We start from the raw sequence: 26,967 nt of genomic DNA, 5'->3' as shown, positions 1-26,967 counted from the left end.
CCCCCCCCCCAGGCTGGGGTTTGTCGCTGCCGCGAAGCCCCGGGCCCGGCGGTCTCCGGGCTGTCCCCCCCGCCCGCCTCCGGCCCGGTCTCTAGCGGGAGACTAGCGCAGCTCGGCCTTGAGGGACGTGGGGGCCTCTGGAGCCGCCGCGGGCGCAGGGGAGCCCGCCAGGCCGTGCGGGCCGGGCTGTGCTGCTCCCCGGCCGTGTCTGGAACTCGGGTTCTCCACGAGTTTAAGAAAACGTGGTGGTCTGTGGTGTCCACCTCCAGACAGACGCCTGGCGAGTGGGATTTAGGAAAGTATCCGGTCACAGGAGGAGCACAAGGGTTATCCAGAATACCAGAGGAGGCTAGGTTAAGGCTCAGCTGGTTTTTCTTTCCCTCCCTGGTTCTGTCACCTGTGAGGCTGCATTGAGAGTTCAGGTTTGCTCAGTGTCTGTGGACAGCACAGCGTAAAGTGCGTTCAGGACATCGGTGACAGACGGTGAATGTTTTAAATGACTTTGTGCTTTGGATTGCTTGGATACTGCCAAAGATAAGAACAAATAGATGGTAATCAAAAATATGACCCACATATTTAAGTCGCACACATAAGCACCTGTTGGCACAGGCTGCCAAGATGTCCCAGCAGCTTGCATTGTGAGATTCAGTTTTCAGTTGTCTGCAATTTCTCTGAATCCAAAGACATTAAGGCTGAATCTTTTCTTCAGTGTTCTTCCGGCACAACGTATTTTTAAATACTATCTGAAATGTTTCTTGCTACTGTCTTGACAAACAAGGCTATTAAGAGATGCAATGTTTTTCTTATCGTGAAGTAATAGAGGACTTTTAGAAACTCCATGCATTGTAAAAGAAGATTTAAAATCACACAAAGGAGATCTCTCACTGTGCTTTTCTATAAAAGATTGGTTAAGTTACAAGTTTCTGGGTAGAAAGCTTATCTCACATGCTTACCACAGACTTGCAGACATAGTATACAATCTTGGCAACGTCACATGTACTAAGGATGATCCATCCTATCTTGTGTCTGTTGTGGCATGGTGCATGCATCATGTCTAGAAAACTTCTGAGCAACCTAAGGTTGTAGAACAGGATATTCCTTGTAGCTATTTCTGTCTTGTAATAGGGATTCCTCTTCCAAGAGGCATCTCTGAATTTGGGCGGATAAACAGGCTTTTTTTTTTTTTAAATCTCTGCCCCCTCCCCAGTAAGTCTTTCTGGTGCTGTGAAGATTGATGAATACTGGTTTAAGAAACAAAACTAAAATTATGAGATGAGCTCACCCATAGAAGAATACATAAGAAAATTTATCTTTTCCTAATTAGTGTAAGAGTGAATGTGTACTATGAGTTAGACATGTGTCTTTACATTTCTTAAGATAGAACGAAATATTTAATCATTCCTAGTTCAGAAGGTACTGTACCTTTTGTGCCTTTAATTTGGTTTTGGTGACGTTAGAGATTGTGTACTGTTACGTCGTTATACAGTGTATGCACAAGCAGTTCAGTTGCACAGATTTTAATTCTGGCATTTTTAAACTTTGGAATGCCTTATTTTGCAGGAAATTGGTGTATGTGCCAAATGTGCCTGTATGCAAGCATTTGTTCATCCCTTGCAATACTGTAGTAGTAGGTTCAAGAAAGAAAAATTGGAACTTTTAATGTAAATGTCCAGATGAGTTTGATTGTAAAAACAGCCTTACCAGCACAGATAAAAGTTCCGCCTGCCTAATACCCCATCTTCCATCCTGGCCAACAGTGGATGGTGTAATGGATGGGAATAAGACTGGCATATAATTGTGTTTCCCCAAAATACACTTTCAGCTTCTACCAAATTGTGGCTTGAGATATTAATAGAAAAATGTATTTGAAAAATTAAACAGGACAGCCCTTTCCACAGGTACCACTAATGTTTTCTGTCAGACAGGCCAGCTCATACATTGTGATTAAGCTCACGGTGGTTATTCCCAAACTGTGTTTAACTTTCAAGTTTGCTCATTTGTTGAAGACCTGAACAAGGGCTTGTGTGTCTGCAATATGATCGTTTTTTTCCAGCTATGCTCGGATCCGCTGCAAGATATTTGTCTTCATGCAAACTTAAAGGCTGCATTTTTCTATAGGCATTCCTGAACTGAGGTGGACCATTTTGGGGGTCCATTGAAATAGATATGCTAATGTATATATATCCTGCATTGTATAATTAGGCACATATTTTATCCTTTCTTTAAAACATTGCATGTTCAGTTCTGCTACAAGCAAGAAAGAGACATTTTCTTTTGTGGTTCTTTGTTCTAGATTCCTTCATTCAGATTGGTCTATTTCTATCTTTTAATGTTTAGAGTGTTTGAAGATTAAAGCAGGTCTTAAAAAGTTGGAGTGTTTGTTGAGGAATGGAATTTTGGAGAAGTAAACTTTTTCAGTTTATTTCCTGTTAATGTAACTACTGAGTCTTGGGGTGTGTACAGGGCACAAGTTGCAGCTAATACGTCTATTGAAATGAAAATTACAGTAAGTGGGGGGAGAAAACTTCTTCCTGTTACTAATGTTGTACAATGCCTATTTTTTTAATAAATATTATACACTGTTGTAATAGCTGCACAGGTTTTACCTGTTTTGAAAAAGGAGGACGAGTGGAGAGTTACTGTTGTGTAGCAGTGCATTTTATTAACAAAGTATTGTAGAATTCCATTTAATTATCAAACTGGGCTGTTCAGCTCATATGAGAGTTAGTCAGCCTCATGAGCCAAGAACTTTTATTTTCTTGTCTGTACAGTACTGTCTGTACTAAAGATCAATCAGAAATTGTTCATATTGCCTTACTTCCAGTCTTGAATAGTTTGTAAATACAGTCTAATATCAGTAATATTTTGTGCTCTTTCTGGTTTTAACTGTTAAAGAAATATTTTGCAAGATACATGTTCTTTCAAAATAACTTCACTTTCCTTGTCTAATATACAAATCTTTACCTGATTATTTCAACACTGTCTGCAGCTGGTTATGTTAATGCTTTGATACCTATTGAGCAGAAATAATGAATGAAATAGCAAAATTTTCCATCTGATTTGTTGCAGGGTATTTACAACAGGAAAAACTTCTAGCTACCTGCCGTGAATTTATTTTGGAAAGCTCAGATTTGAAAGAATATGCAGAGCATTGTACAGAGGATGGATTTATTCCAGCCTGCTTGCTGGTGAGTTTGTATTTGCAAAGCAGAATGTTAAATTGTCTTGCATCCATGGAAAAGAAAATTGAGATTTCTCACTGTAACAATTACTTCTCAAATGCTGCTTAAAATGTTAGTTAGATCATCGCCTCTGGGTTTTTTGGGATTTTTTTGCATCCCGCAATATTAGCAGTTATTTGGTTTCTAGTATTTAATCTTACTAAGAAACATTTAAGCATAAAATATGCAAATTGGTTTCAGCATATTACGTTTAGTCTGCGTTATAGCTTTGAGACTGATTTGTGCAAGGGTGTTGCAAGGGTTTTATTGATTTCAGGGCTGCTCTTGGAATTTTTTGGAGATCGCTTTCCTATGCTAGGCATGGCAGCCAGTAATGTTCCATTTCAAGTACATATTAAATATTTAAGTAAGGTACCTCAGCTTTATCTAAGGCTACCAAATTTTGTTGACAAAAACTGTGTTTCAGCTCAGCTTCCTCTTTGATCAGTATCATCTGCTTTGTCCCAGGTGAAATGTGGAAATTTGGGTGTGCATAAATACAGTGCGTAGCTACGTATGTAGATAAGTGCATATAGCTACAGGGTAATTAGATACGTTGCATTTTTAACATATACAAAATGGGATTTTTAATGTAGTATGCAAATTACAGGGTTTAGATATTGCCATGTATCAACCTCTTAACATTTATATGTGCATCTTCTTCCTGTTTTCAATTTCATTCTTCTAATATATCAGTTAATTATATGGGATTTTGTCCACAGTATTCAAAATTTGTGTAGATCTTTTCTGAGATCTGAGGTCTTGATGCACCTATTCAAAACAGACCATTGAACTTACTTCATTTACAAGTGTTTAGTCATTTGTACTTTGGGGATAGAGTATCGAGAACCAAGCTATGGCCAGCAAAAATTAGGAAACCCAAATGTAAATAGATTATCCAGATTTTTAAAGCTTTTAATTATTTTCCTTTTCTCAGTAGAAACATTTTTCCTGTTTTTCATAGAAAAGTGATAATATGATAGTGTGTAAGAAAAAATTCTCACTGCAGCTCAAAATACCTGCAATAAACGGCTGTATTAGTCATACCCGGTAGAGTTCCCACTAGCAAACAAGACAAGAAGGTACAACAAATGATAGTGGTAACCTTAAAATCTTAATTGTCTTTATTTCACTTAAAATAACAGAACAAGTAAATATGAAAGTTAATTCTGTGTGACTGTTAAGAATTTTACTTTAGACAGATTCTCTTCACGTTTGCGCCTAAACACAAGTTGCGTTCCAGGAAGATACATACTCATTACTCTGTTACAGCTGTTCATCATCTTATTTTTGTGTTTTTATTCTGTAGTAACAATGAAGAGCAGAGGTCATGCAGCTCTAACTGCTGTACTGGTGTTGTGCAATGAGATCAAGCACTTCAGATTTTGTATGATGGCGTTTTGTTCCATAGATTGCTCTCTACCTAGTTTGAGTCAACTTGGCACCAGCAGCATAAAGTACAGTTCCTTGTGTTGAGGGTCAGCATGGTGTGGTGTTCTAAAGAACTGCTTAAATATAATGTGATACAGCAGATAAAGTATAAGTTATTAGTGAAGATTCTAAGATCAGTATTTTTTTTCCAGTCCCTGTGTGGAAAAAACTTGACAACTATTCTTAATGAATACGTAGCCATGAAAACAAAAGGTAAGCCTTCAGAATGAGATTCTACTGTATTTTTCTTACTTATCTGTTGTGAACTCCTTGAGGAAGAGGTAATATCTCCACCTATATATGGACTTAGAGCAATCCCCCATCTATGCTAGAAGTTGAAGGTTTCCATATTATGCAGACAATGGCCAATTAGATCAGCATCTTGTGAGCAGAATTAATTTATTATCTTAGTTTGGATTTGCCAGCATATATTTTCACTTCAAAGTTGAGCAGAACTTCTAATGTAATAAAGCACAAAGATATAATGAAGTGTGCAAAATGTATGGGTTTATGCTTACAAAATTATACTGTTCATTGTTTGTAGTATAAATAGGAGGGGGAAGTGCTGATCTCGTCTCTCTGGTGACTGGCGATAGGACACGCGGAAATGGAATGAAGCTGCATCAGGGGAGGTTCAGACTGGACATTAGGAAAAGGTTCTTCACTGAGAGGGCAGTTGGTCACAGGAACAGGCTCCCCAGGGAAGTGGTCACGGCACCAAGCCTGTCAGAGTTCATGGAGCATCTGGATGATGCTTTTAGTCATATTGTTTAGTTTTAGGTAGTCCAGTGAGGAGCAGGGAGTTGGACTCAATTATCCTTATGGATCCCTTCCAACTTGAGATATTCTATGATTCTATGAAATAACCAGGAAGAGTCCTATGGTGTGAAATGTTTCTTGTATTGTTTTTAAAACTAATTAAAATCATTTCAGAATAACAATATTTTGTATGAATATTAGAGACAGAGTTAGAGCATTTCCTGTTTTTAAAAGCAGTTATTGAGCTTCTGAACGTTGCCAAGTCTTACAATTTTTTGATGCATGTTGTATGATCGGATTTTAGTGGTGCTTGGTTCTAAGACTTGCAATTTAAGACACGTTATGTTTGGAATATTTCTGAATGTTTTTTTCCTTTCACACTAGGTTTAATAGAAATGCTAACTAAGACACAAACATACTTTCTTCAAAATACTTTGTACTTGGCACCTTGAAAAACTTTATAAATTGATCTGCTTACATCTTTCCATTTATACTTTAATGTTCTTCTGTGCTTCAAAAATACCAAGTGTTTTTACCAGTTTGGCTGACATCTTAAAATAAACCATTACTTTTAAAGGCCTGTCTGCCAGGTTACAATTTTCAAAAGCACACGTGTGACTTGGGAATCTGAATACCATTTCCAAAAGTGAGTTAGGTTAGGTTAGCATCTGTTTGCCCATGAGTCAACACTATGTGCAGATTCCATTGAGAATTATCGTGAATATCTTTGCCTCAGTTTCATTTAGGCTTCTAAAACTGAGAACTGTATCCATGATGAATGTGTGTTCATATCAATGATAGCTCTTAAATTAGGAGTTAGGGCTCTCTAATTAACAGAATATGAAAAAGGCGACTAGACACCTAAAGTTAGATGATGTCTGAAACACGTCATAGTAATTGTTTTGCTTGCAATTTTACTTTTTCTCAGCATGTGTGTGTTTGAGGCATCTAAAATGTGTTTTGTTTTGGTTTTTTAATGGTTTATTTTAGAAACAACAAATGAAGTTCCAGCAATGATGTCATCTCTGTGGAAAAAATTAGACTATACACTTTCTCAGATCAGGTAATGTAGTTTTGAAATTGTGATGGGCTGACCCTGGCTGGATGCTAGGTGCCCACCAAAGCTGCTCTATCACTCCCCTCCTCAGCTGGACAGGGGAGAGAAAATAGAACGAAGGGTTTGTGGGTCGACATGAAGACAGGGAGAGATCGCTTGCTAATTACCATCACGGGCAAACCAGACTCGACTTGGGGAAAATTAATTTAATTTATTACCAATCAAATCAGAGTAGGGTAATGAGAAATAAAACCAAATCTTAAAACACCTTCCCGCCCACTCCTCCCTTCTTCCCAGGCACAACTTCATTCCTGATTTTCTCTACCTCCTTACCCTGAGCAGTGGAGGGGGATGGGGAATGGGGGTTGGGGTCAGTTCATCACAGGTTGTCTCTGCCGCTCCTTCTTCCTCAGGGGAAGGACTCCTCACTTTTCCCCTGCTCCAGCGTGGGCTGCTCTCTCAGTGGGTCCACAGGTCCTGCCAGGAGCCTGCTCCAGTGTGGGCTTCCCATGGGGTCCCAGCCTCCTTCAGGCACCCACCTGCTCTGGTGTGGGGTCCTCCACGGGCTGCAGGTGGGTGTCTGCTCCACCGTGGACCTCCCTGGGCTGCAGGGGGACAGCCTGCCTCACCATGGTCTTCCCCACGGGCTGCAGGGGAATCTCTGCTCCGGCGCCTCGAGCACCTTGTTAAAGAATTTTCAGTCACGGGTTTCTCTAGGTTTGCTTTATTAACAACTCAGAGTTGGGCCACCACCACAGTGAATGGCAACCTTCCAAAAATTTCTCAGTCTTACATACCTTTTTACCACCCATTATCGCAGTCTGAAGTCTTTGTAGTTTCCCAGCTGATCTTGGTTCCCATGTCGTTATCATTCGTCATCATCTTATCTCATCCATTGTTCTTTTGTTCCATCCGGTCATCATCCTGTGGGTTTCGAAGTCCGTCTTGGGTCAGTTGTCTTGTCATCCCCTTTACTTTGAAGTCTCGTACCTACACAATTCTGAAAAAACCTCTCTGGTTGTTCCATTAACTATTTCACATTTATCTTTGTAAGTTCTACATATTTTAATCACTCCCCAGCTACGCACCTGTATCTTGCTGATTTTTCATCTTTTGTTTGATCTGTCTCTACTGATTAGCTTGACTGGGTTTTAATCTAGTCCTGGATTGGGGCTATGCAGGGGACAGGCTGAGAACGCTGTTCATGGCCTGTTGCGCAGCTCTGTTGCCATTAATAACCTTAACCCATTCTATATTAATTTCTAACAGTCTTATAGTCCTAAATTTTCTAAAATCTTCTACACGCCTCCTTCCCCTCCTTCTTCACTGACCTTGGCATCTACAGGGTTGTTTCTCTTACATGTTCTCACTCTTCTCTCCGGCTGCTGTTTCTGTGCCTGCTGCAACTTTTTTTCCCTTCTTAAATATGTTATCACAGAGGCGCTACCACTATCGCTGATGGGCTCGGCCTTTGCCAGCAGCGGGTCTGTCTCAGAGCCGGCTGCATTGGCTCTATCGGACATAGGGGAAGCTTCTAGCAGCTTCTCACCCCTGTAGCACCCTGCTACCAAAACCTTGCCATGCATACCCAATACAGAAATCAAGAAAGTAAAATGTCACTCTAAGAGTGAGTCCCTGTATTGATCAACTCCCTTTACCATTGTATGAGAATGGTTTTGCTCTCTATTACCTCTGACAGATGGTGAAAAAGATAGGTATGTGGGAGTTGATAGTTGAGTAGACATTTCAAGATTTTAAGGCAGGACTAGCAGATAAGGAGGGCATTGGTGTGAGTATGTGGCCTTCCTGTAATAAAACAATATACTATGACTCATTTAGAATCTGATACCATTGTAGTTACTTGATCTAAAATATAACAGTAAGCTTCATTTGAAGGATCTGTGACCATTGTTTGAAAGAATAAAAATAACAATCAGTAGATTGAAGCTTTCTGAAGTAATGCATGGCTGGGACCAGACTGACATTAACCATATGATAGATACTGTTGCACTGTGTAGCTGTTTCCATTGTGCTGCTTTTATTTATGCCAGCTGGTTTATTTTTTAGGAGCATGCAGAATTCAACAGGATTTTCTGCTAATCAAAGGAGTAAGTAACTGAGCCAATTCCATGGGATCAATGGCAAAAAAATGGGGGAATGCTGCAGCAATCAGTAACGCATCCTTACTCTTAAAACGTTGTCAGATCTCTTCTGTAGTGTTTTTTTCAGCATGTGTGTTGTCTTCAGTGCAGTCTGTGGATTACTGTAACGATCAAGAAAAGAAACTAAGAAAAGCTGAGCTTTTTGCAAGGGGCTTAAATTCTCTGTATAGCATTTTCTTCTCTTCTGAAAACTTTTTAGAAGTTTACATGGTTAAAAGGTTTAAAAACTACTGCTTCAGTCTTGAAGCTGTTAATTTGTGGTTCATAGAGGAACTGAAAACATAACCAGTCTAATCATGATGCAGTTTCATTTCTGTAGAAGGGGAATATAAAAATGTATTACAGTCTTGGAACAGTTATTATTGTGCATACAAACATATATCTAAGCAAAATATGACAAGATACTTGTTCTATCTAGAATTTTCTTTTATTACAAAAACTGCCAACTGAACTTTCAAAAAAGAAAAGTTATTTTACTTAAAAATATTTCCTTCCCTCTGTAGTATTTCTACTGAGTAACCTGTGAGAGAAAAGAGAATGTGAAATATAGGTAGCGATTGTTCTTGGATCTGAGATTCACTGGATTGGGTGGTGTTCTGTTGTTTAAATTTGTCAGATTTAGTCTGATAAATAAATGCAAACTTACATTGGTTTAGCTATTTCAGTTAAGGTCATTTACGCAAGTGGTATATTATGTAATGAAATATCATTTTGGTATGATTTATTCCTGTAAATATTTAAGCAGTGATATAAACACGGTTACAATGTCTATGTAAGTTGGCTGTACTTCTTGAATTATTTTGGCTCAAACAGAAGACAAAGATGGGTGTTGCTTACTTTTTGAGTTTTGTGAATTAGTTGTCAAAGCACAAAAAATTTTCAATGGAGCATCCTTAATTAGGTCTTGGAAAATCAGCAACCTTTTTAAATTCCTTTATCATACATTTTCATCTTGTCTTTGTTATCTCCAGCACGTACAAGAAGTGGAATTGTAGAAATGAAAAGACAGAGAATGCTTCAGCAATCAGCTCCTGCAAACTCAGGATTGTTGTCAGTAGCCCATCAGTCAGGGCCACAGAATTCCTCTTCTGTTGTATCTCCTCAAGTTATTCACAGGCCAACAATAAATCAAAGCATGTCACAGGCAAGACTGAATACGTTGTTTGTGCACCAGTCACAAACCCAGGAAAACAAGATCAGCAGTAAGTTGCCCACTTTTTTAAACCCTTTTTTTCTGTGAAAAATCTATGGATATAGATGAAAGTTTTCTAAAATCAGGGCTAATGATCTTCCACCAAAAAATTTTCAGAAAAATCATACTTTGGTCCCCTAGCTCTCCAAACTGGTTCAGGTGATTAAAATGAGTGCCCAAAAGAGAAATGGCTCTCGCATACTTGCTTGCTAATGTAAGTTCAGACATCAGAAGTGCATTAATTTGTCATTATTCTATCCTGTGTTCTCACCCTTACCCAAAACACTTGTTTTAGCAGATAGGGATGATCCACATCAAATGGATGTTTTTCTCAGGATATATTTAAAAGGAATGGTTCTCATTTTTATGATAATACCAAATTATTTTGTATGAATTCCCCAGAATTGATTGGAACATAGTAAGTAATGTGTAGATTTCTGTAGTGCTTCAACAATGTCACTGGAAAAGGTACTGGCATCATGATCTTTTTTTTCCTTTATAAAGCAGGAGATTTCATACACATTCAAGTTCCAGCATCACAAGAACGAAAGCTTCATTCAAACTTGCTTTCTCCAGGGAGACGGAAAAGGTAAACATGGGGCGGGGTGGTGGTGGCGTGGTGTGGGATTTTTTAAGATCATTTAGAGATTATGTGGTGTTCTAACCTCTAGTGTAAATTTTCTTAGATGGTGGAGTGTTTCACATTTAAGATCCACTGAGAGTGGCTGGTGTATGATGTTTCACAAAGGAAAGAAAAGTCAAAGAACTTAACATTAGACTGATAGGAGGCTACTTGTACTTCTTTATTGCATATAGCCGGTCTTTGCATTATCCCAGTATTAGACATAGGCAAATAATATTGGAGCCTGAGATTTAGTATTCCTTCCAAAATATCCTTATCAATTCTAAAAATTCTCAATATTGATATAAATGTGCATTTTATCTGTTTTTAACTTAGAAAAACTATTTCTAAATTTTGTCAGGAAAAAATTTCATATTTGCGCTAAAAGTAGTATGAAAAACTGTTCTTATATTAGTTTCACATTTTTTATTCTTTGATACCAATGTCCTTTTGTTTTTAATGAGTTGACTGGTTTCTGTGTTCCATATGTTGTCCTTACTCCTGACTAAATCCCAGTCGGTAGTTTTGCTTATCGTTTTTCCAGGTCCTTACTCAATTTGTACATTTTCCAAGTTCTCTCTCTTCCTGCATGATTTTTTTGTATATAAGTGATTTTAGTGCCACTGCTGACTGATGGTTTCAGAAGAGCCTACACTTTGATTTCATATAAAAGCATTACATTTCCTATTCATTATCCAAATTCTTATGCAACCTAACATCTGTATCCTGCTTTGACAACAGCTGCTCCTTGAGAGATTTATTTTCAGTGGTGATGCCCAAATCTTTTTCTTGAGTGGCCCTTAATTAGAACCTGTATCCCCAGTTAAATTCATGTGTACTGGAGGGAGAAAAAATACTGAATAGTGGGAATGGAATTCAATTTGCCATTGTGCTGTTTACCCACAGTCTGTATATTTGTTTGTAACTTCTGTGAAGTCAGACACAATATATGCATACAACATAATGAAACAGGTATTGGCTTTTATTGTATTTCCAGTGTGTAGTTAATTTTCTGTTGATTAAAATCTTCCATTTGCTAAGAAGGAAGAGAAACACTTGATTTACTGACCATTAGATCTATTGTTTGCTATGTTCTCACAAAATACATCATAAATTTCCTGGAACATTTCAGTGAATCTCAGAAGAGGAAAAGCATTGCAACATCTGGACCTCTTTCAGCAGCTAGAAGTTCTCAAGACCCTGATGAAGTTGTAACAGAAAAAGAAAGTGAGCCGCTTGAAGAATTCATAGATGGTAACTTCCCAGTGAGTATATACTTATGGAAGGTACTTACATTTAAGAAACAAATTCAGACTAAGGAGAACTAGTCTTTTACATGTTGTTTGTCTTGGGTGTTATAGAAATTAATTTTAGAAGATAAATTTATTGTTTTGTATTTGAACTAGCTCTTTTGTGTACTAAACTAGTGAGGATGGCATAGCTATGTAGAGGGGTTTTTTTCCTTGATTTATTGGCTTTGCTAAGATACGTGTAAGCTGTCAGAATACAGTAATTTTTTAGGAAATGGAAACGAGAAAGCACAATAAGCCTTGCTGTACTTTAGGAGAGTAGACAGGAATGTTTTGAGATGATTTTCATAGCAATGTCATGCAGTCACATTGGCTGTCTCTCTTTTACAAAGAGTGTTCTCTGTGTTGAATTGATTTTTATTTTTTTTTACTGGTAAGTTGGAAATTCATGCTGCTTTTCTAGTGATGATAAAAACAGAAACCTGACCACTTAAAAACTGTGTTTTCCAGCAACTGGTTATTGAAAATGCCAGAGAAAAAATCTTGAGCAACAAATCTCTTCAGGAGAAGCTTGCTGAGAACATTAACAAAATCCTGGGCAGGTAATAAAAGGAACCTCTAAACTTCATACGTATTCTTATTTGATTTATTTTTGAGTTCTGAACTAATGATTAATGTGTTGCAGTGATGGCAATGTCACTCAAGCCCCTAAACAGACAGACAGTGGTCCCACAGAGCAGGAGACTTCAATTGATGAAATTCTTGGACTTCAGGTAGGTGTGAATTGCCCTATTTACATTTTTTGAAGACCAGGCACATAAGAATGATCAGGTAAGGGAACTATGCTGAACCTCTGTTTACTGTCTGATGTCTGAGATTGCTCTCCTCTTCTTTCTTTTTATTTGTTTGCTTTACAATACAACTAAGCCTACCTAATGGCTAGCATCTGCCCAGGGATGGTTCCACAAATTCCCTTGCATAGGCATTAACTCTTACCTTGTTGTATGGTGGTGTGCAGGTTCGAGAAGCTGAACTGACAGGATACTGGTATTTTGCTGGGGTTAATTTTGAGCCAGTTAAGCACTCTGCATTAATTCCCAGGGCCTGTACATGGCAGCATAAGCATGCAGCAGGGTCAAAAGCCAAGGGAGTAGGACCTCTTCTGGCAGTGGTTAGCTGTTAACATTACCTGCAGGCTGAGATCTAAGTACACTGTCCCACAGTCACCAGCTGCCTGCTTGCCACTGGATCTTTGGTAGCAGTAACTGGGTACTGGCTTCTGACTGGGGATCTGATCAATAGCCTTGTAAAAGAAAAAGGAATTTAAAATATCTTGTGGTCTCCAAACATGTTTAGTCTGATCTGATTTTTTGATTTGCTGTGAGATAAACATGGATTGTCTAGTACAGCAAAAGAAATTGTGTTTGGAGCCTAAACAAGGATGCTTTTTCTTCAAATTTAATATTTTCTTGCTTTTGGAGGCAATGTACATTCTACTTCTACAAACTGAACTTCTAGTGTTCTCCCTCCATTCTCCTGCAAACCTTGAGCTGGCAATCACAGAGTTATAAAGGGCTCTTAACAAGGGAATTAAAATCTTCATGGCCCTTATGAAAAGGGCAGGAGAGTAGAGGCAGTTGCCTGTTTACACAGTAGAGGTGTCTGTTTTTTAAAGGCTATTCTTCTGTCACTTGGTGATTTTTAGGTCAATTTTTGTCAAAGTACAGAGCTGAAAAGCTCTATTCCATTTTTTTGAGCAGAACAAAATCAAAGCTGCTTCTTGATTTAGTTAGAGTAGCTGAGACGAAATAATCAAGCATATCACGTGGTACATCCACCCTTACAGACACCATATCAAAGGTTATAGAGTGCTTAGAGGATCTCCAGGAAGTCAAGAGAAACTTTGTATTTGAACACTTAAATATGTCCTGAGTGCCCCCCTCATTTTCTTCGTGGGCTGCTACCAAATAAGTCAGCTTGAAACAGGAACCTTAGAGCAGTGTCCTATGTAGCTGTGCCTTCCAGCTGCCTTCCACAGAAAAGTAGTTAGAAGTTATATTATAGAACATGTAATGTGTAAATGAAGTAAAACTTCCCTTTGCTTAGCATTGTCTTCTACATATATGCAAAACCAAGAAATGAGGGTTAATTTGGGGAATTTTTTTTACCAGTGATTGGCTAGTGCAGGCTCATGGCATTCATTCACACCATCTGCATAACCTTCCAGTGTAGCCCAAGATTTAGTCCTTCTTAAACAATGCTGATCATTATATGGAGAATACTCCAATATGCATGTGCAGGGTGTAATGTCTGACAAAGATGCTTGGGTTTTGGGGGGCTTTATTTCTTAAATTACTAATATTTTTTAACATTAAATTAAATTCTGCCATTAAATTTGTGGCAGAAATGTTTGCAGCATTTGTCTTTATGTTTCTGTACTGAGCAGAAGCACTAGAACTAAAAACAACCTGAAAAGAAAACAATTCTTGTCTTGTCTGTTTTTCTTTTAAGTTATGAAAGTAACTGTCTCACAGTTCTGTATATCTTGTCTTTTCTCAGGGTGAAATTCATATGTCAGAAGAGGCTATACAGGACATTCTAGAACAGACAGAATCAGATCCAGCTTTTCAGGCACTCTTTGACTTGTTTGATTATGGTGGGTGTATTATACTCAGTTGTACCATTACTATAAAGCATCATGAATGATGAGTTTTCCTAAGTATTGTTTGAAGAAGCAAAGGTAATTCAGCAGGCCTCTTTTGCAAGAGAAATGGAGTTTATGGCATCTGTCCCCCTCAATTCAGAATTAGATTTTTATATACATTTATACATGACTATAAAGTACAGCATTTACTTGTGGCTGAAATTCTGGTTTTGTGCTTGCTGAGTGATTGTTTTATTACTGTGATTTTAGACTCTTCTGGTCTAAAGGATGATAGTTCATACTTGTTTTTCTATGCTGTTGTAAAATTTTTCTATTTGTCTGGTCAGGGATATCCTCACATAAAATATAAGGACGTTTTTATGCTATTTCTGGATTTGTAATGAATATAGACAAATAGTTCTTTGAGTTTAGGATGGCATTTCTTGAATTTGAAATCTTCATGCTTCATTTAAAATGTATTAATCACATTTGTGTGTAAAATTACATATTTAATCATTCTTCATGCTTTATTTTGAAAATAGGAAAGAGCAAGGTAAATAAGAACTTACCTGCTGGTATTTCTGGTCAGAGTGGAGTAGAAAATTCAATCCTGGTGGATGAGGATAACCTGGAAACACTTGAAAGTTCTTTAGGAACAGAAGAAACTAGTAGATGTAGGTTGGTTTTTTTTTTCTTTAAGATATCTTCTAGTCTGTTTACTTTTCATTAGGAAAATATTTTCAGACAATTTGTACATTTCAAAATCTTCCTGTTTTCAATGGTAATATCCAATCTGACATTTCCGTTGCATGAACATCCGGATACACCTAGTCTGTTAGAAAGTTTCAGTTTATTAAACTTAACAGTAGTCCATCAGTGTACTTACAAGTTGTACTTGATAAGCTCCTAAATGAAACCAGAATATCTGCAAATCTGTTTTCTCATCCAAAACAGAGATACTTTGCAGTATTCATTGTGGAACACAAAGATAATATTTTACATCTAACCATGTTAATCTTTTCTCTCTGTTCTGTAATGTATTGTTTGACACACAAAAAGAGTCTTCCTCTGGACCAATGATATGTTTAGTCTGTCTACCCTGTTTTTAACAATAGTCAGTAAGTAGCAGATATTTGTGAAAGTATATGAGAAATAGAGCCAAGAGGTCTTTAGCCTGAGATGTTTTTTGTGCTTCTGGAAATCTGGTTTAGTGACTTGAGACGTTTGCTTATTATGTGTACCCTTATTTATGTACAAACTGATTTGCCAGATTGCCTAAGGTATGTAACCATACGTTTCGTATACTTTCCACTCAGCGTTAAAGTAAGGATGAGTAGCATTATTCCCACGTAGTCTCATGTGAAACAGTTTTCCACTGAACTCCTAAGTTGCTTCTGAAATGCTGTAAAAGGATCATCTGTTCTAATAATTATGGAACTAATTTATTCTCTGTTTTACAGGTGATAATTCTAGAGAATCACTATCCTGTAAAGGTTTTCAGTTAGGAGAAGCATCATGTGTCTTGAAGACCAGCGTTAATGATGATGATACGGCTAAGAAAAATACAACCAATGAACAGTTGCATGGAAATTGTAGGCCAAAGAAGCAGACTGAAGTACTTAAAACTGTTACCCCTGAACACATTGGAGAGCTTGAAATCACTTTTGACTCTGTGCCTGGTTTGACTGAACCTAACAAGAGACAGAGTTCTGATAGTGAATGTAATGAACACTGTGGAGATTCTTATGATAAAAAAGAGTCCTCTGCATTAGTATCTGAAAGTGAAAGAGCCATGGAAATTGAAAAAGGCCCACTAAGTCATAGTGCTCAAAGTAGTCCTAATTTAGAATATGTTCATTCTGGTAGTCCGCAGATTTCTTTGATTTCATTGGCAGAGGGTACTACAGTCAGTGAAAACAAAACACATTCTGGAAGTAAATGTCACTTATCACCGGATAAATCACTATCTGAAAAAACACTTGCTGAAAGCCCTTCTGATGGGAGCCCTGGCCACAGTGTACTGCTGAGAAAAAACAATTCATCAATTTCTAGCCCATCAGCAGATGCAGGAAAAGAACAGGCTGCAACAAATGATACAGCTGCCTTACCTGGTATCTTTCAGGAGAACTCTAGCCACCACTCTAACCAACAGGAACAGAGTACGCAGTCAGACTGTGCTGTTGCAAGATCTGCAGTGAAGATTTCAGAACTTGACAAAACAGAGTTGCAGCTTGAAGTTGTTGATACTTCTAACAAAACTTACTCAAATGATCAGCATACACTTGATAAGCCTTGTAAGAAAGATTTTAACCTCCCTTCAGGTCTGTCAAACTCAGAGGGAACACAAGGGGAAATGCAAGAACCTTCATCTTCTACAAAAGTAGATGCTGATAATATATATTTCTCTTCTGGTGATGATACATGTACAGAAATTTCTGTAGTATCCACTGAAAATAATCTTACTACATCTGAAATATGCCACTCTCCTCTCCCAGAAACTGCATCCTCAACAGATGAGTCGGGTACCGAGGCCAAAAGTATAAGCGGTGTATCTTCTAGTAGTCAGTCAATGGATGTTGATCCTTCTAATATAATGTCCCTCAAGATCATCATCAGCGATGATCCATTTATTTCATCAGACACGGAGTTAAATAATGCTGTTTCCAGCATCACGGGAGAAAATTTGCCGACTATAATACTGTCTTCTCCAGCCAAATCCCCAACCAAAACTGCAGGCCTGTCCAAATGTCTAACTTCAGAAGACACAGAAAAAAACGTGGATTCAGCTTTGGCAGAGCAAAATCTTCTTGTGCTTAGACCTAAGGATCCTGCGGTCACCTCAGTTAACACTCAGAATGAAGACTGCACTGTTTTTTCAGTTGCAGGTGCAACAAATCTTTCCAAGGAAGGGGGATTTATACAGTTGATGCCAGCAACAAGCACAGCTTTTGGGAATTCAAACAACCTTTATATAGCCACCTGTGTGACTGATCCAGCTACTTTGGGCACAGCTGTAACACCATCAAATGTAGTTGTATTGCCTGGCAATTCTATGCCGCTTGCTGCCCAAGCTCCAGCTGTACAACAATTACGGACTCCTCCCAGATCCAGCAATGCATTTGCAGCAAACCAGACTGTCTCCCCAAACTTCCCGCAAGGTAATCTCATTATTAGAAAATGACTGAAAATGTGGTGTTTATATAGTGTTTTTATTCTTTTTTTTGTAAGTGCATTAAAAGTAAACAATTTTTAAACACTGCTCTGTCTGCCCCTTGAAACTAGCAATGTGTTTTGGGGGTATGTTAGTTGTTACTAAAAATGAAATAAAAACTACGAACAGTCATTGACCGGGCTGCTTTGAAAAAAATGGACTCATATTTCAGAAGCTTAAACTGTATAATTTTAGCAGTGATAAATTTAGGAAGCATATTTTGGCTTAGACCAGAAAAGATTCCATTGTTTTGGCTAAATAAAGCAGGCTTTTTGTTTTAGTAAGATTCCTGTTATAAATAGAATGCTATGTCATATAGGTATCCATATTTAGTTTAGATAACTGGCTAGATGTAGATAGTCCTTCCAGAATTACTTCCTTGTTTTGTCTTATTTTCAAAAAACCTATTCTACACTAGAAGTACATTTAGACAAATATAAAAGTATAACAATATTTCTTTCAATAATATAAAATCTTTCCTGGTATAAGCATTTTTATTACTACAGCAATAAAAAATTCAAGTGCTTTTTTAAATGTTAAACCTAATTATAAACCAGCTGTAATCAACACATTTAGATTTCTTTCCAAAACTAAAAACTTGTTGCAGTTATCCTTGAAATTCTGCATGTAGTCATTTCATTGTGGCAGAGGCTGGTGCAACAGTATGTGCAAGGTCTTAGAGAGCTGGTCTTTTCCATCATTAGGATTTCTTTATGCAACTGTTATCTATTTTTTTATTTTCTTTTTTTTTTATAGAGGAGAAATAGAAGTTTGCCCATTCTTCTGCATTTGATATTTTTCCTGGTAGTGCTCATGTAACTGAAGAAGTGTGTGGAATAAATTTTTCTTCCACTTTTCAATTAATGTGCTATAATAGTTTCCCTGTTTTATAATTCCCGTATGTCTGGCAGCTAGATACTCTTACAACCTGTTAGAATAACTGTTTTAAAACAGCTGGTTTAACCATGATTTAAATAGTTAAATAGGAAACTTTGGCTTAACTATTCCAAGTTAGTCTTATTGTGCTTTATTTTACTTTTTAAAAATAATTAATCTCAAACACACTCATTAACTAGAAGCTTTGTGTACTACGTTTAACACCTCCTACCAGCCAGGAATATACATTAGATACCTACATACAGACAAAGCTAGCCTTTCCCAGCTTGTTGCGTGCTTGGAAGGAGAAGGTGTTATAGGTGCATTGGAACAAAAGAAATAATTGTGCTAATGACTTTTGAGCATGCTAATTGTAGAGAATAGGATGCAAATAATAGTTTGTTTTTACTAAGAAGCAAAATAAGCTATTTGATGTTACTTTACTGGTTTTTATAAATCACTTTAATTTAAAGTTGAAGCCTTAACATAGGTTTGTCATATTTCAAGCTTAATTTTGAACCATTTCTTAAAGAGGAAAACAGACTTTAAAGAATTCAATATAAACTAAAAATAACACTGGTACTTACCCTGTTTTCTAGTAGTGATGTATAGTAAAGACAGTGAAGTTTTTCTAAAAAGCCAGAGCTTTTCTTGCCACAGATTTGACCATGTGTAATTTTAAGAAATCCTGTCTTGAAGCTTTTCTTTTCACTGAAGTATTTTTAGTTTCTGTACAATTTTAACACTTTGATATTTTTTAGGCTCTGCCATTATAATTGCATCTCCAGTGCAACCTGTTTTGCAAGGAATGGTGGGAATGATACCTCTCTCAGTAGTAGGACAAAATGGAAATACATTTTCAGCACCTGCCCGCCAGGTAACACATCACAAATGAAGCTTTTCAAAATTAAATCTAAAGTGCTAAGGAGTCTATAGGTAAATTGTAATGGAATATTTTGATTCTTTCAAGGTTCTACATATGCCTGTGGCTAATCCAGTGTGCAACAGAAGTGTCCCAAAACTTCCCATCCCTCCCAAATCACAAAAGATTCCTGGAGCAAGAAACAAGTCTAATACAGGTACCTGCCTTGCATTCTTGAGAAGGGCAGAAGAAAAGTTGGGGTTCTAAAGACATGTCAGTTCTGAGTAATAAAGTTTTATAAACACCAGTGCTCCTCTGCCAGGTAACCACTGGGATGGCTTTGACAGAGGCCTGTACCTGCAGTTAGTAACTGTATTTGCTCAGTTTACAAAGAATAACTCCCAGCATATAAAATGATTCCAGATTTGGGATCAAGCTTATTAACAAAATTTAATGTTTCAAGCTCTAATGCAGTATTAAAAGTTTACTTTTCTTTATTATTTCTGATTATTTTTCGTCTTGGTTATAAGTACAGTTTACTGCTGCCATTGAAGCCAAGCCACATGGTAACAAAGAAGTTATTAGAAGAGTCAGCAATTCTAAACATTTATTAAGGAAAATATTTAGTAGAACTGTTGCGTATTTATAAAAAAAATGCACTCTGCTGTTTTCTGTTTGCCATTTCAGGTATACGCTTCTGTATATTCATTTCACTGAGACCTTGCTGCTTTAAACAGTAAATTGAAACAAGACTGGAGTTACATTCATTTCTCAGTGTTGGGAGGGGCTAAAGAAAAATGATTCAAAATAGAAAATAAATTGAGTTATAAGGACAACTTGTGCTTTAGCCTATCTACCTTTTTTAAAAAGAGTAGGATTACACATAAAAAGGAAAGTAGAACGAAGTTGCAAATTAAGAAAAAAGCTAGGATTGTATAGTTAGTCTGCACTCCGGTTTGCTGACAGATAACTGAGAGTTCCCTGTGGTTATTTCCCTTCTACTTAGAAATCCCTGCTGTGCATTTGTAAGTCCAGTATAGTTGGTTTTGTCTTGTCAGGCCTACGTACAGCAAGGCCTAAGCGTAGACAGCAAGCTTCTTGTTTATACTTAGTTCGTGACCTTTGCTAATCTATTAATCTGTAAACTTTAAAATTACGAAAAAATTGTGGAGTTTTGTTGCTGGGTTTTTCTTTATTGATGCTCTGTCAGGTGAAATGTCATTGCACTAACAGTGAGATGATTTACTTGGAATATTGTAGTTTATTAATACTTCATCTGTTGTTCCAGGAAAATTGGTACCAAGTGTAGCTGAGCCTTTGAGCCATACAAATTCTCGAACACAAAGGTCAGTAGTGCTTGGTATTCAAACTTGCTTTCTTTTTCTTGCCATGAATGTCTTCATACAGTATTGGTAGAGGAGAGCAGCTTTTTTTAACAATGGCATACGCAGTACCCCCTTTATTTCCTCCTGTCTGTCTGCTAGGAGTATCGGTACAGATGTGTGCTAGTACTGGTGCAGCCTGTGCTAGAATTTTGCTGTTGCTGTTCCTATGTTAATTTTGTATGGCTTTGTGTTTATTTTCTCCTGTCTCAGTTGTCAAATAGAAGTTGTGTGAGCGGAGTCCAAGCTAGGAGAAATTGCCTGTTACATGTACTGGGATATTTTAATGATTAAAAACCTTTTTTCTTCTTTTTTCTTCTTTTTTTTCCTTTTTTTTTTCCTTTTCAGATGAGTGGTACCCATGGTTTTGTAGTATAGCCTCATTGCCTTTACCACTCTCTGGTCCAAATCCAGTAGAGCTTGTTAGATTGGGTTCTGGAGCTGTGCAGATTAGAACACTGCTTCATCATTTATAAAGTGAAAAGTCAAAGGAAAGATGGCAAGGAGAACAGCATGCTAACTTCATACTGATGTATATAACTTAATTGCTAATTGCGATAGGTACTAGTTTTCTGTTGGGCAAGTGAGACAGAACAAAGCAGGGCTTCAGTAGTAACACTCCTTATCATTAGTGGACTTCAGAAACAAAAGGATGTTGGAATGAGCAAAAGAGTGTAGGAGAAGATAAGAAGTTCAGTTTAAATATTAGAGGTGAAATGTTCTTTCATTGTAAAAATAAAACATACTTAAAAAAAAATCTACATATTCAGAACTCAGTTAAAATGTTGGAAAAGTGGAGGAAAACAGTATGAAGTAAACTTCCTAAGAAAACCCCACCACATACCAAGGTATACAGTATACATGCATGAAAAATTAGTGATTTTTAAAAAGCCACAGAAGCAAGATTTTTGATAACATCACTTTGATAATTCAGCTTTCTGTTAATTTTAACCGATCTCCAGATGTATGTTTTGCACAGCAAAGAGAGCAAAATGTTCCCTGTAAAGGGATTTAATTTCTCATTTCTACTCTCTACCCTCTATCTCATCTCACATTTCACAGAAATAAAACAAACTGCTACCACCCATAACTTCTTTACCATCCCAAAGGTACCAAAGTTACCATCCCAAAGTTAATTTGACTTTTCCTTTTACAAACCATAAAGGCTTATCTGCATGGGGAGCATCTTACTAGCATAGATGAATACGCAGAAGCTTCGCTTGGAAATGCAGCATAAGCCAGGAAGAGGGCACAGACATAAGTGGTATGAGCTGACAGCGCAGAAGCATTTTTCTTTTGACATTGCTACAGTGCAGTGGTGGCCTTTTCACATGGATGTGGCTGGTTGTCAGGTGGAGACCAAGCCCTAGGGAGTTTGTATGTTCTCATCCAGATGCCCACTGAAAGCTTTTTGTCTTGCTCTGTATCCCGTAACTTACAGCAAATGCATAGGGGAGAGTACAAGGCACACGTGATGATATTGCCCAGAATATTCTGGCAGCCTCTTAGCAGTTTCAGCTCCAAGGACTTCCAGAGCCACAAGCAGTATTCTGGGATGGACTATCCTGTCATGGATGTGCTCAGTTTCTTTTTGAACTCAAACTACCAGCATCCACAAATATCCCAGGATAAAAAAAGTTCTCAGGCTTAATTACATGCAGTGTCCCAATGTCCTTGCTTTGTTTTGAACCTGATACTAGTTTTACTTGATGCCCCTAGTTCTTCCACTAGAAGATACAGTAAATAGTTTCCTTTTTGTTGGCTTTTCCCCCAGAGCTTTGTTGCATTTCTTCTCAGTCATCTCTCTTTCCAGGCTGAAGAGCCCCTGTCTGCCTAATTGTTCTTTGTACAGACTCCGTTTCATACCTTTTTGTCATCCTTTTTGGCCTTCCCTGAGCTTTCTGCAGTTGTCACCCCTCGCTCTTGGTCTTTGCATGTTGATAAAATACTTACATTTAGAGAATGGAGAGTGTTTTAAACAGGTGTTTTGAGGGGCGGGTGGGGACTTCCAGCCAGCTGAAATGAACTTGCCTAGTAAGAACAAGTATGTCGCTGAAGTGTTTTTATCTCATTTTCAGGACTGGGAATTCGGACAAGATTATCACTGCAGAACTGGGAAGGAAAGTGGAGGAGAACTTACCTGTTGCACCAGTAGAGAGCACAAGCTCAAATTCAAGACAAAGTGAAAGTCACAGGAGAGTGCTTTGCTTTGATAATGTCCTACCCACTCCAGGAGGAAACACCCAAATTCAGACTACTAAGAGTTTATCCCAAAAAGAACGAACCGAAAATACTTTATTTGCTGTTGACTCTGCATCATCCTCTGCTAAAGCACAGGTAGCAAAGAGAGAGAAAGATAAAACATTGCCTAGAATTCTATGTAAGCCAGAAGTTGGTAGCAACAGAAGCGCAGCTGCAAAGGAGCCACAGCCCGAGCGGAAGGTGGCAACTGCAGGGCTTCCATTAGATCCCTTCCACAAGACTACAGCAAATAAAGAAAATGAATTACGAAGGGATACTGATGAAAAACAGAAGAATCAGGACACTGCCAAACTCTCAAATGGCCAACAGACTGTTAGCTTATGGAATGAGAAAACGGTTGCTTCGGTGCAAGAGCTGAACAAAAAGCAAGGGTCGCTGTCGAATGGGAATGGCAAATCTTCAGTGTCCATTTCTTTAGCTTCGAAGGAGCCAAAGCGGGAACCAGCTAAAGTTTCCAACCAAGGCCTTTGCTTGTCAAGTCCGTTCACTAAACAATGTGTGGAAATGTTGCAAGACATTCAGTGGCATAGCCCGACTAGTAAAACAGTTGAAAATGGAGAATTGCCGGTACCCCGTACACCATCTGGAGTTGGGGACAGACATACAGATGATACTACAGACAGTGTACGGACACCGACCTGTCGGCGCTTCAATGAGGATAGCACGACCCCTAGAATAATGGTACCCCCTGCTACGCCAGACTTGCCTGCCTGCAGCCCAGCTAGTGAAACAGGTAGCGAAAATAGTGTCAGCATGGCTGCTCACACGCTGATGATACTGTCACGGGCAGCTATTGCAAGGACTAGCACTGCAACCCCCCTGAAGGACAATACTCAGCAGTTCAGATCTTTAAGGAGCACAGTAAAGAAAAGGAAACTAGAGGACTTGAATGAGGGTGAGAGAAATTCTCGTTCTGCAAATAGAAAAGACCTTCAAAGCTCTCCAACACCATCAAAGAAGAAGAAAATAAAGGCAAGTACAGGCATTTACTTTTTAATTTAAAATTCTAAATATATATTAGACATATATATATGTTATTTATCGCTCTCTATATATAATATATAATGGGATGGTTCAGAGATGCTAGTCCACATCCCCAACATCCTATTTACATTTGTCAGTTTTACTAACTTTGCCTCTTGAGCCTACTCTGAACTAACAGTTTTCTTAAGATTAGTATAGTCTTCAGATACACACAAGCAGCTCCTACTGACTCTCTGCACATACGTATGAAAATCAAATTATTTCTCTTAAAACATGAATGAGTTTCTAAATTCTAACTTCAGACTAAGTTTTTAGGTGGAATGTAGGAATTAAGCCAAACTCAAACTAGGCCTTACTAGAATTCAAGCTATTCTTGCATCCTCGTTTACCCCCAGGACTAGGAATCCACATTTTGTGTGTTCCCAGTCTCCATAGTCTAGAGCACCATGCCTTTGACTTAGGCATTTAATGGAAAATAGCAAAGGTGGGAGACATGAAATGGTGACGTATGTAAATAATCAAAAAGGAGACACAGTCTAACTTTGTAATTCACCACACTTAGATATAGCATACTCCTGAAATACTATAACTGGAAGATGCTCGCTTACTCTACTGCGTATATGACAAGAGTGGAGAGGCTGTGCCGGTCTGGTCTGGGTGGGCTACTGCTGAAACTGAGAGCTCAGCTACTCCTGTCCCATAACTATGCCATTTGTACCCTGGGGGGTACATGTAAGTGTATACGCATTGCAGTGTCCGATTTCTAGGTGAGCTTTGTGCAGTTATGTCTGCAAGGTAGACGGAAGGATGAGGAAGAAAGGAGTACTTACAGACTCTTCAGTATCCTCAGGTTCTTCGTATCCAACACAACTGTTCTTTTCCTCTCCTACAGAAAAAGAAGCTACCAAATTCTTTTCCAGCAGGAATGGATGTGGACAAGTTCTTGTTGTCTTTGCATTACGATGAATGAAAAAAAAGTTGAACTGTGACTGTCTAAAGCGAGGTGGTGTTACACTGAGGTTTTGCATGGGAAGAGAAGTTAATTCTAAAGGGTGAGTTGCACTTTCAGTGCACTGAAGTTTCACTTTATAGCAAAATCATGCTGTTTCTGAAGCAGGTTGCTAAGTGTAAATATCATTTGAGTTGGTATATGTTTATTTTTGAAAAAGCACTTGCGTAATTATAGAGCCATTGAATTTGCAAAATTGTAAATTTGTATAAATGTAATGTAAGAAAAGTTGTATGTTTCCTGTTACACCACGTTGTCTGTGTTCTGCTGCATTCGCTACTTACCCATCTGAACCGCTTAGCTGATCTGTGAAAAGGTTGTGAATTTGAAGGCGGTGTTTGTAGTTCACTGTTGTAAGACACGGGCAGCCAACCTGGCTGCTTCCCATTGTCTTATTGAATCCAAAAGGGACTTAAATCTTCAGCTGTAACTGGCTTGTACTAACGCTCTCTTCTCCTGCAACTGTCAAAACCATGTTGTAAGGCTTTGACTGAGTTAACAAAAATACCAGTAACTAAACATTAAGGCCAATAAAACCTCCAAAAGTATTTCTCATCTAATGAAGCTTTTCCCAACCAGTCATTCAGGCAAGAACTTTACTTTGGAAGGGCTTCATCTGTTTACAGTATTTTATGTCCTTTGAATGCAAAAGCTCTTTTCAAACACTGTACATTGTTGTGGGTTAACCACCGTATTCATACTCCAGTATGAATACTTACACTGTAGCAATAGCCAGACAAGAATTTCAGTGTGTTCTGTTGCAAAAGTCAATTCTTTTAACTGCCTTTTATACTGTGTTGAGAAAGCTTTTGTTAATATCACTTATGCTTTTAGCCAGACATGGAAGAAATTGCATCTAATCTTTCTGCTTAATGTAGAATTTGTCATAGCTATTATACAAACTCTCTTCAAAACAGGCACAGGAGAAGCTCAGACTACATTTTAGTAATAATTAGCATGGGTGAAAATTACCACACTAAGCCTTGCTCCAATACTGCAGAGTTTTCTCTACTGGTATTTCCTCCTTTGGTCTCAAATTGCTGAGGTCTTAAAAAACTCAAGTTTTCTTGTAAGAGATCTGTATAGCAACAGGGCAATGTTTCAGATAGTGTACAAGGATTCCTAAGGAACCAATATTATGCAGTAGATGTTTATATTAAACCCATCCAATAACTAAATACTGCATAGCATTTACAGCTTGAATAAATATTTTTGTTTTAATAAAAAATTGTGTGCCTTGCCTAATGTTTTGTAAGTCAGTCCACTAAGCAGCTTTGCAGATATTGTACAGAAAAGTTATGTTGATCAGTCATTTTTTTTAAGAGGAAGAGCTCAGTATTAAACACAAAGTTCTAATAGCAGCAATTGTCAGAGTGGCAAAAACAATTGTCTCTTTGCTACATGGTGGCGTTTTATGGGTAATAGCATTCTGACAGTTAACATGCGGTATTTTTAAATAGATTTGCTATTTGAGATAATAGTGTAGCTCTTCATGGGACAGCCAGTATCCGCCATAGTCTTTCTTTTTCAATTCAGGTGATCCAGTAGTAGTAAAGATGTGAATTATCAGTTCACTTACTTATACTCTTTCAAAGAGCAGCATCTTCAGTTCCAAGCTGCTGTCATATGGCAAATAATTTTCAGAAGAACAGGTATCAGAACATGAATGAAGGTTAATTTTCTTAGAATGTAGCATTTAAACACCACTGTTCATTTGCTACTAGTACATTCATTCCCAGAAGAAACAGATCCCACTACATCCCAGTCAAAGTATTTATTACCCCTACTTTATGGAGGAAAATGCAAGGACAATCAGTGGGTGAAGATGACTTCCTGCTGAAATCAGTGTCAAAATAAGAAAGCAGTTGTCCTAAATCCCAGCTAAGAAACTTAAAAGTGTTTGACATTTATCCCTTGTGAAAAGCGTGAGGTGGGAATAGGCTTTATACTGGTGAAATAGCCAATTTTTGCCCTCTGGTAAAAAGCCTGCCGAAGAAACTGCATAAGCGTCTCACTGAAGTCTTGAACAAGATTATCCCAGGA

General features: G+C 38.0%; 1 protein-coding gene across 1 annotated transcript in view; it reads left to right on the top strand.

The window, feature by feature from the left end:
* The window catches only part of NPAT (nuclear protein, ataxia-telangiectasia locus), a 26,248-nt gene extending 699 nt beyond the window's left edge, over positions 1 to 25,549 (top strand). Inside the window, exons 2-19 of the mRNA XM_010572791.1 lie at positions 13 to 280; positions 3,070 to 3,188; positions 4,805 to 4,865; positions 6,402 to 6,474; positions 8,536 to 8,576; positions 9,602 to 9,832; positions 10,327 to 10,411; positions 11,577 to 11,709; positions 12,205 to 12,296; positions 12,380 to 12,467; positions 14,254 to 14,350; positions 14,881 to 15,012; positions 15,799 to 17,496; positions 19,187 to 19,302; positions 19,396 to 19,504; positions 20,576 to 20,633; positions 22,748 to 23,903; positions 24,808 to 25,549. Of these exons, the coding sequence (XP_010571093.1) occupies positions 13 to 280; positions 3,070 to 3,188; positions 4,805 to 4,865; positions 6,402 to 6,474; positions 8,536 to 8,576; positions 9,602 to 9,832; positions 10,327 to 10,411; positions 11,577 to 11,709; positions 12,205 to 12,296; positions 12,380 to 12,467; positions 14,254 to 14,350; positions 14,881 to 15,012; positions 15,799 to 17,496; positions 19,187 to 19,302; positions 19,396 to 19,504; positions 20,576 to 20,633; positions 22,748 to 23,903; positions 24,808 to 24,885 (4,635 nt within the window). The 3' untranslated portion in view covers positions 24,886 to 25,549. The remainder of the gene's footprint in view (positions 1 to 12; positions 281 to 3,069; positions 3,189 to 4,804; positions 4,866 to 6,401; positions 6,475 to 8,535; positions 8,577 to 9,601; positions 9,833 to 10,326; positions 10,412 to 11,576; positions 11,710 to 12,204; positions 12,297 to 12,379; positions 12,468 to 14,253; positions 14,351 to 14,880; positions 15,013 to 15,798; positions 17,497 to 19,186; positions 19,303 to 19,395; positions 19,505 to 20,575; positions 20,634 to 22,747; positions 23,904 to 24,807) is intronic.
* Positions 25,550 to 26,967: the final 1,418 nt, after the last annotated feature.

The sequence above is a fragment of the Haliaeetus leucocephalus genome, unplaced genomic scaffold (assembly GCF_000737465.1).
Source record: "Haliaeetus leucocephalus isolate CR32 unplaced genomic scaffold, Haliaeetus_leucocephalus-4.0 Scaffold351, whole genome shotgun sequence".
Lineage (NCBI taxonomy): Eukaryota > Metazoa > Chordata > Aves > Accipitriformes > Accipitridae > Haliaeetus > Haliaeetus leucocephalus.
Note: the sequence above shows the minus strand (reverse complement) of the source record. Positions and strands in the feature narration are given on the sequence as shown.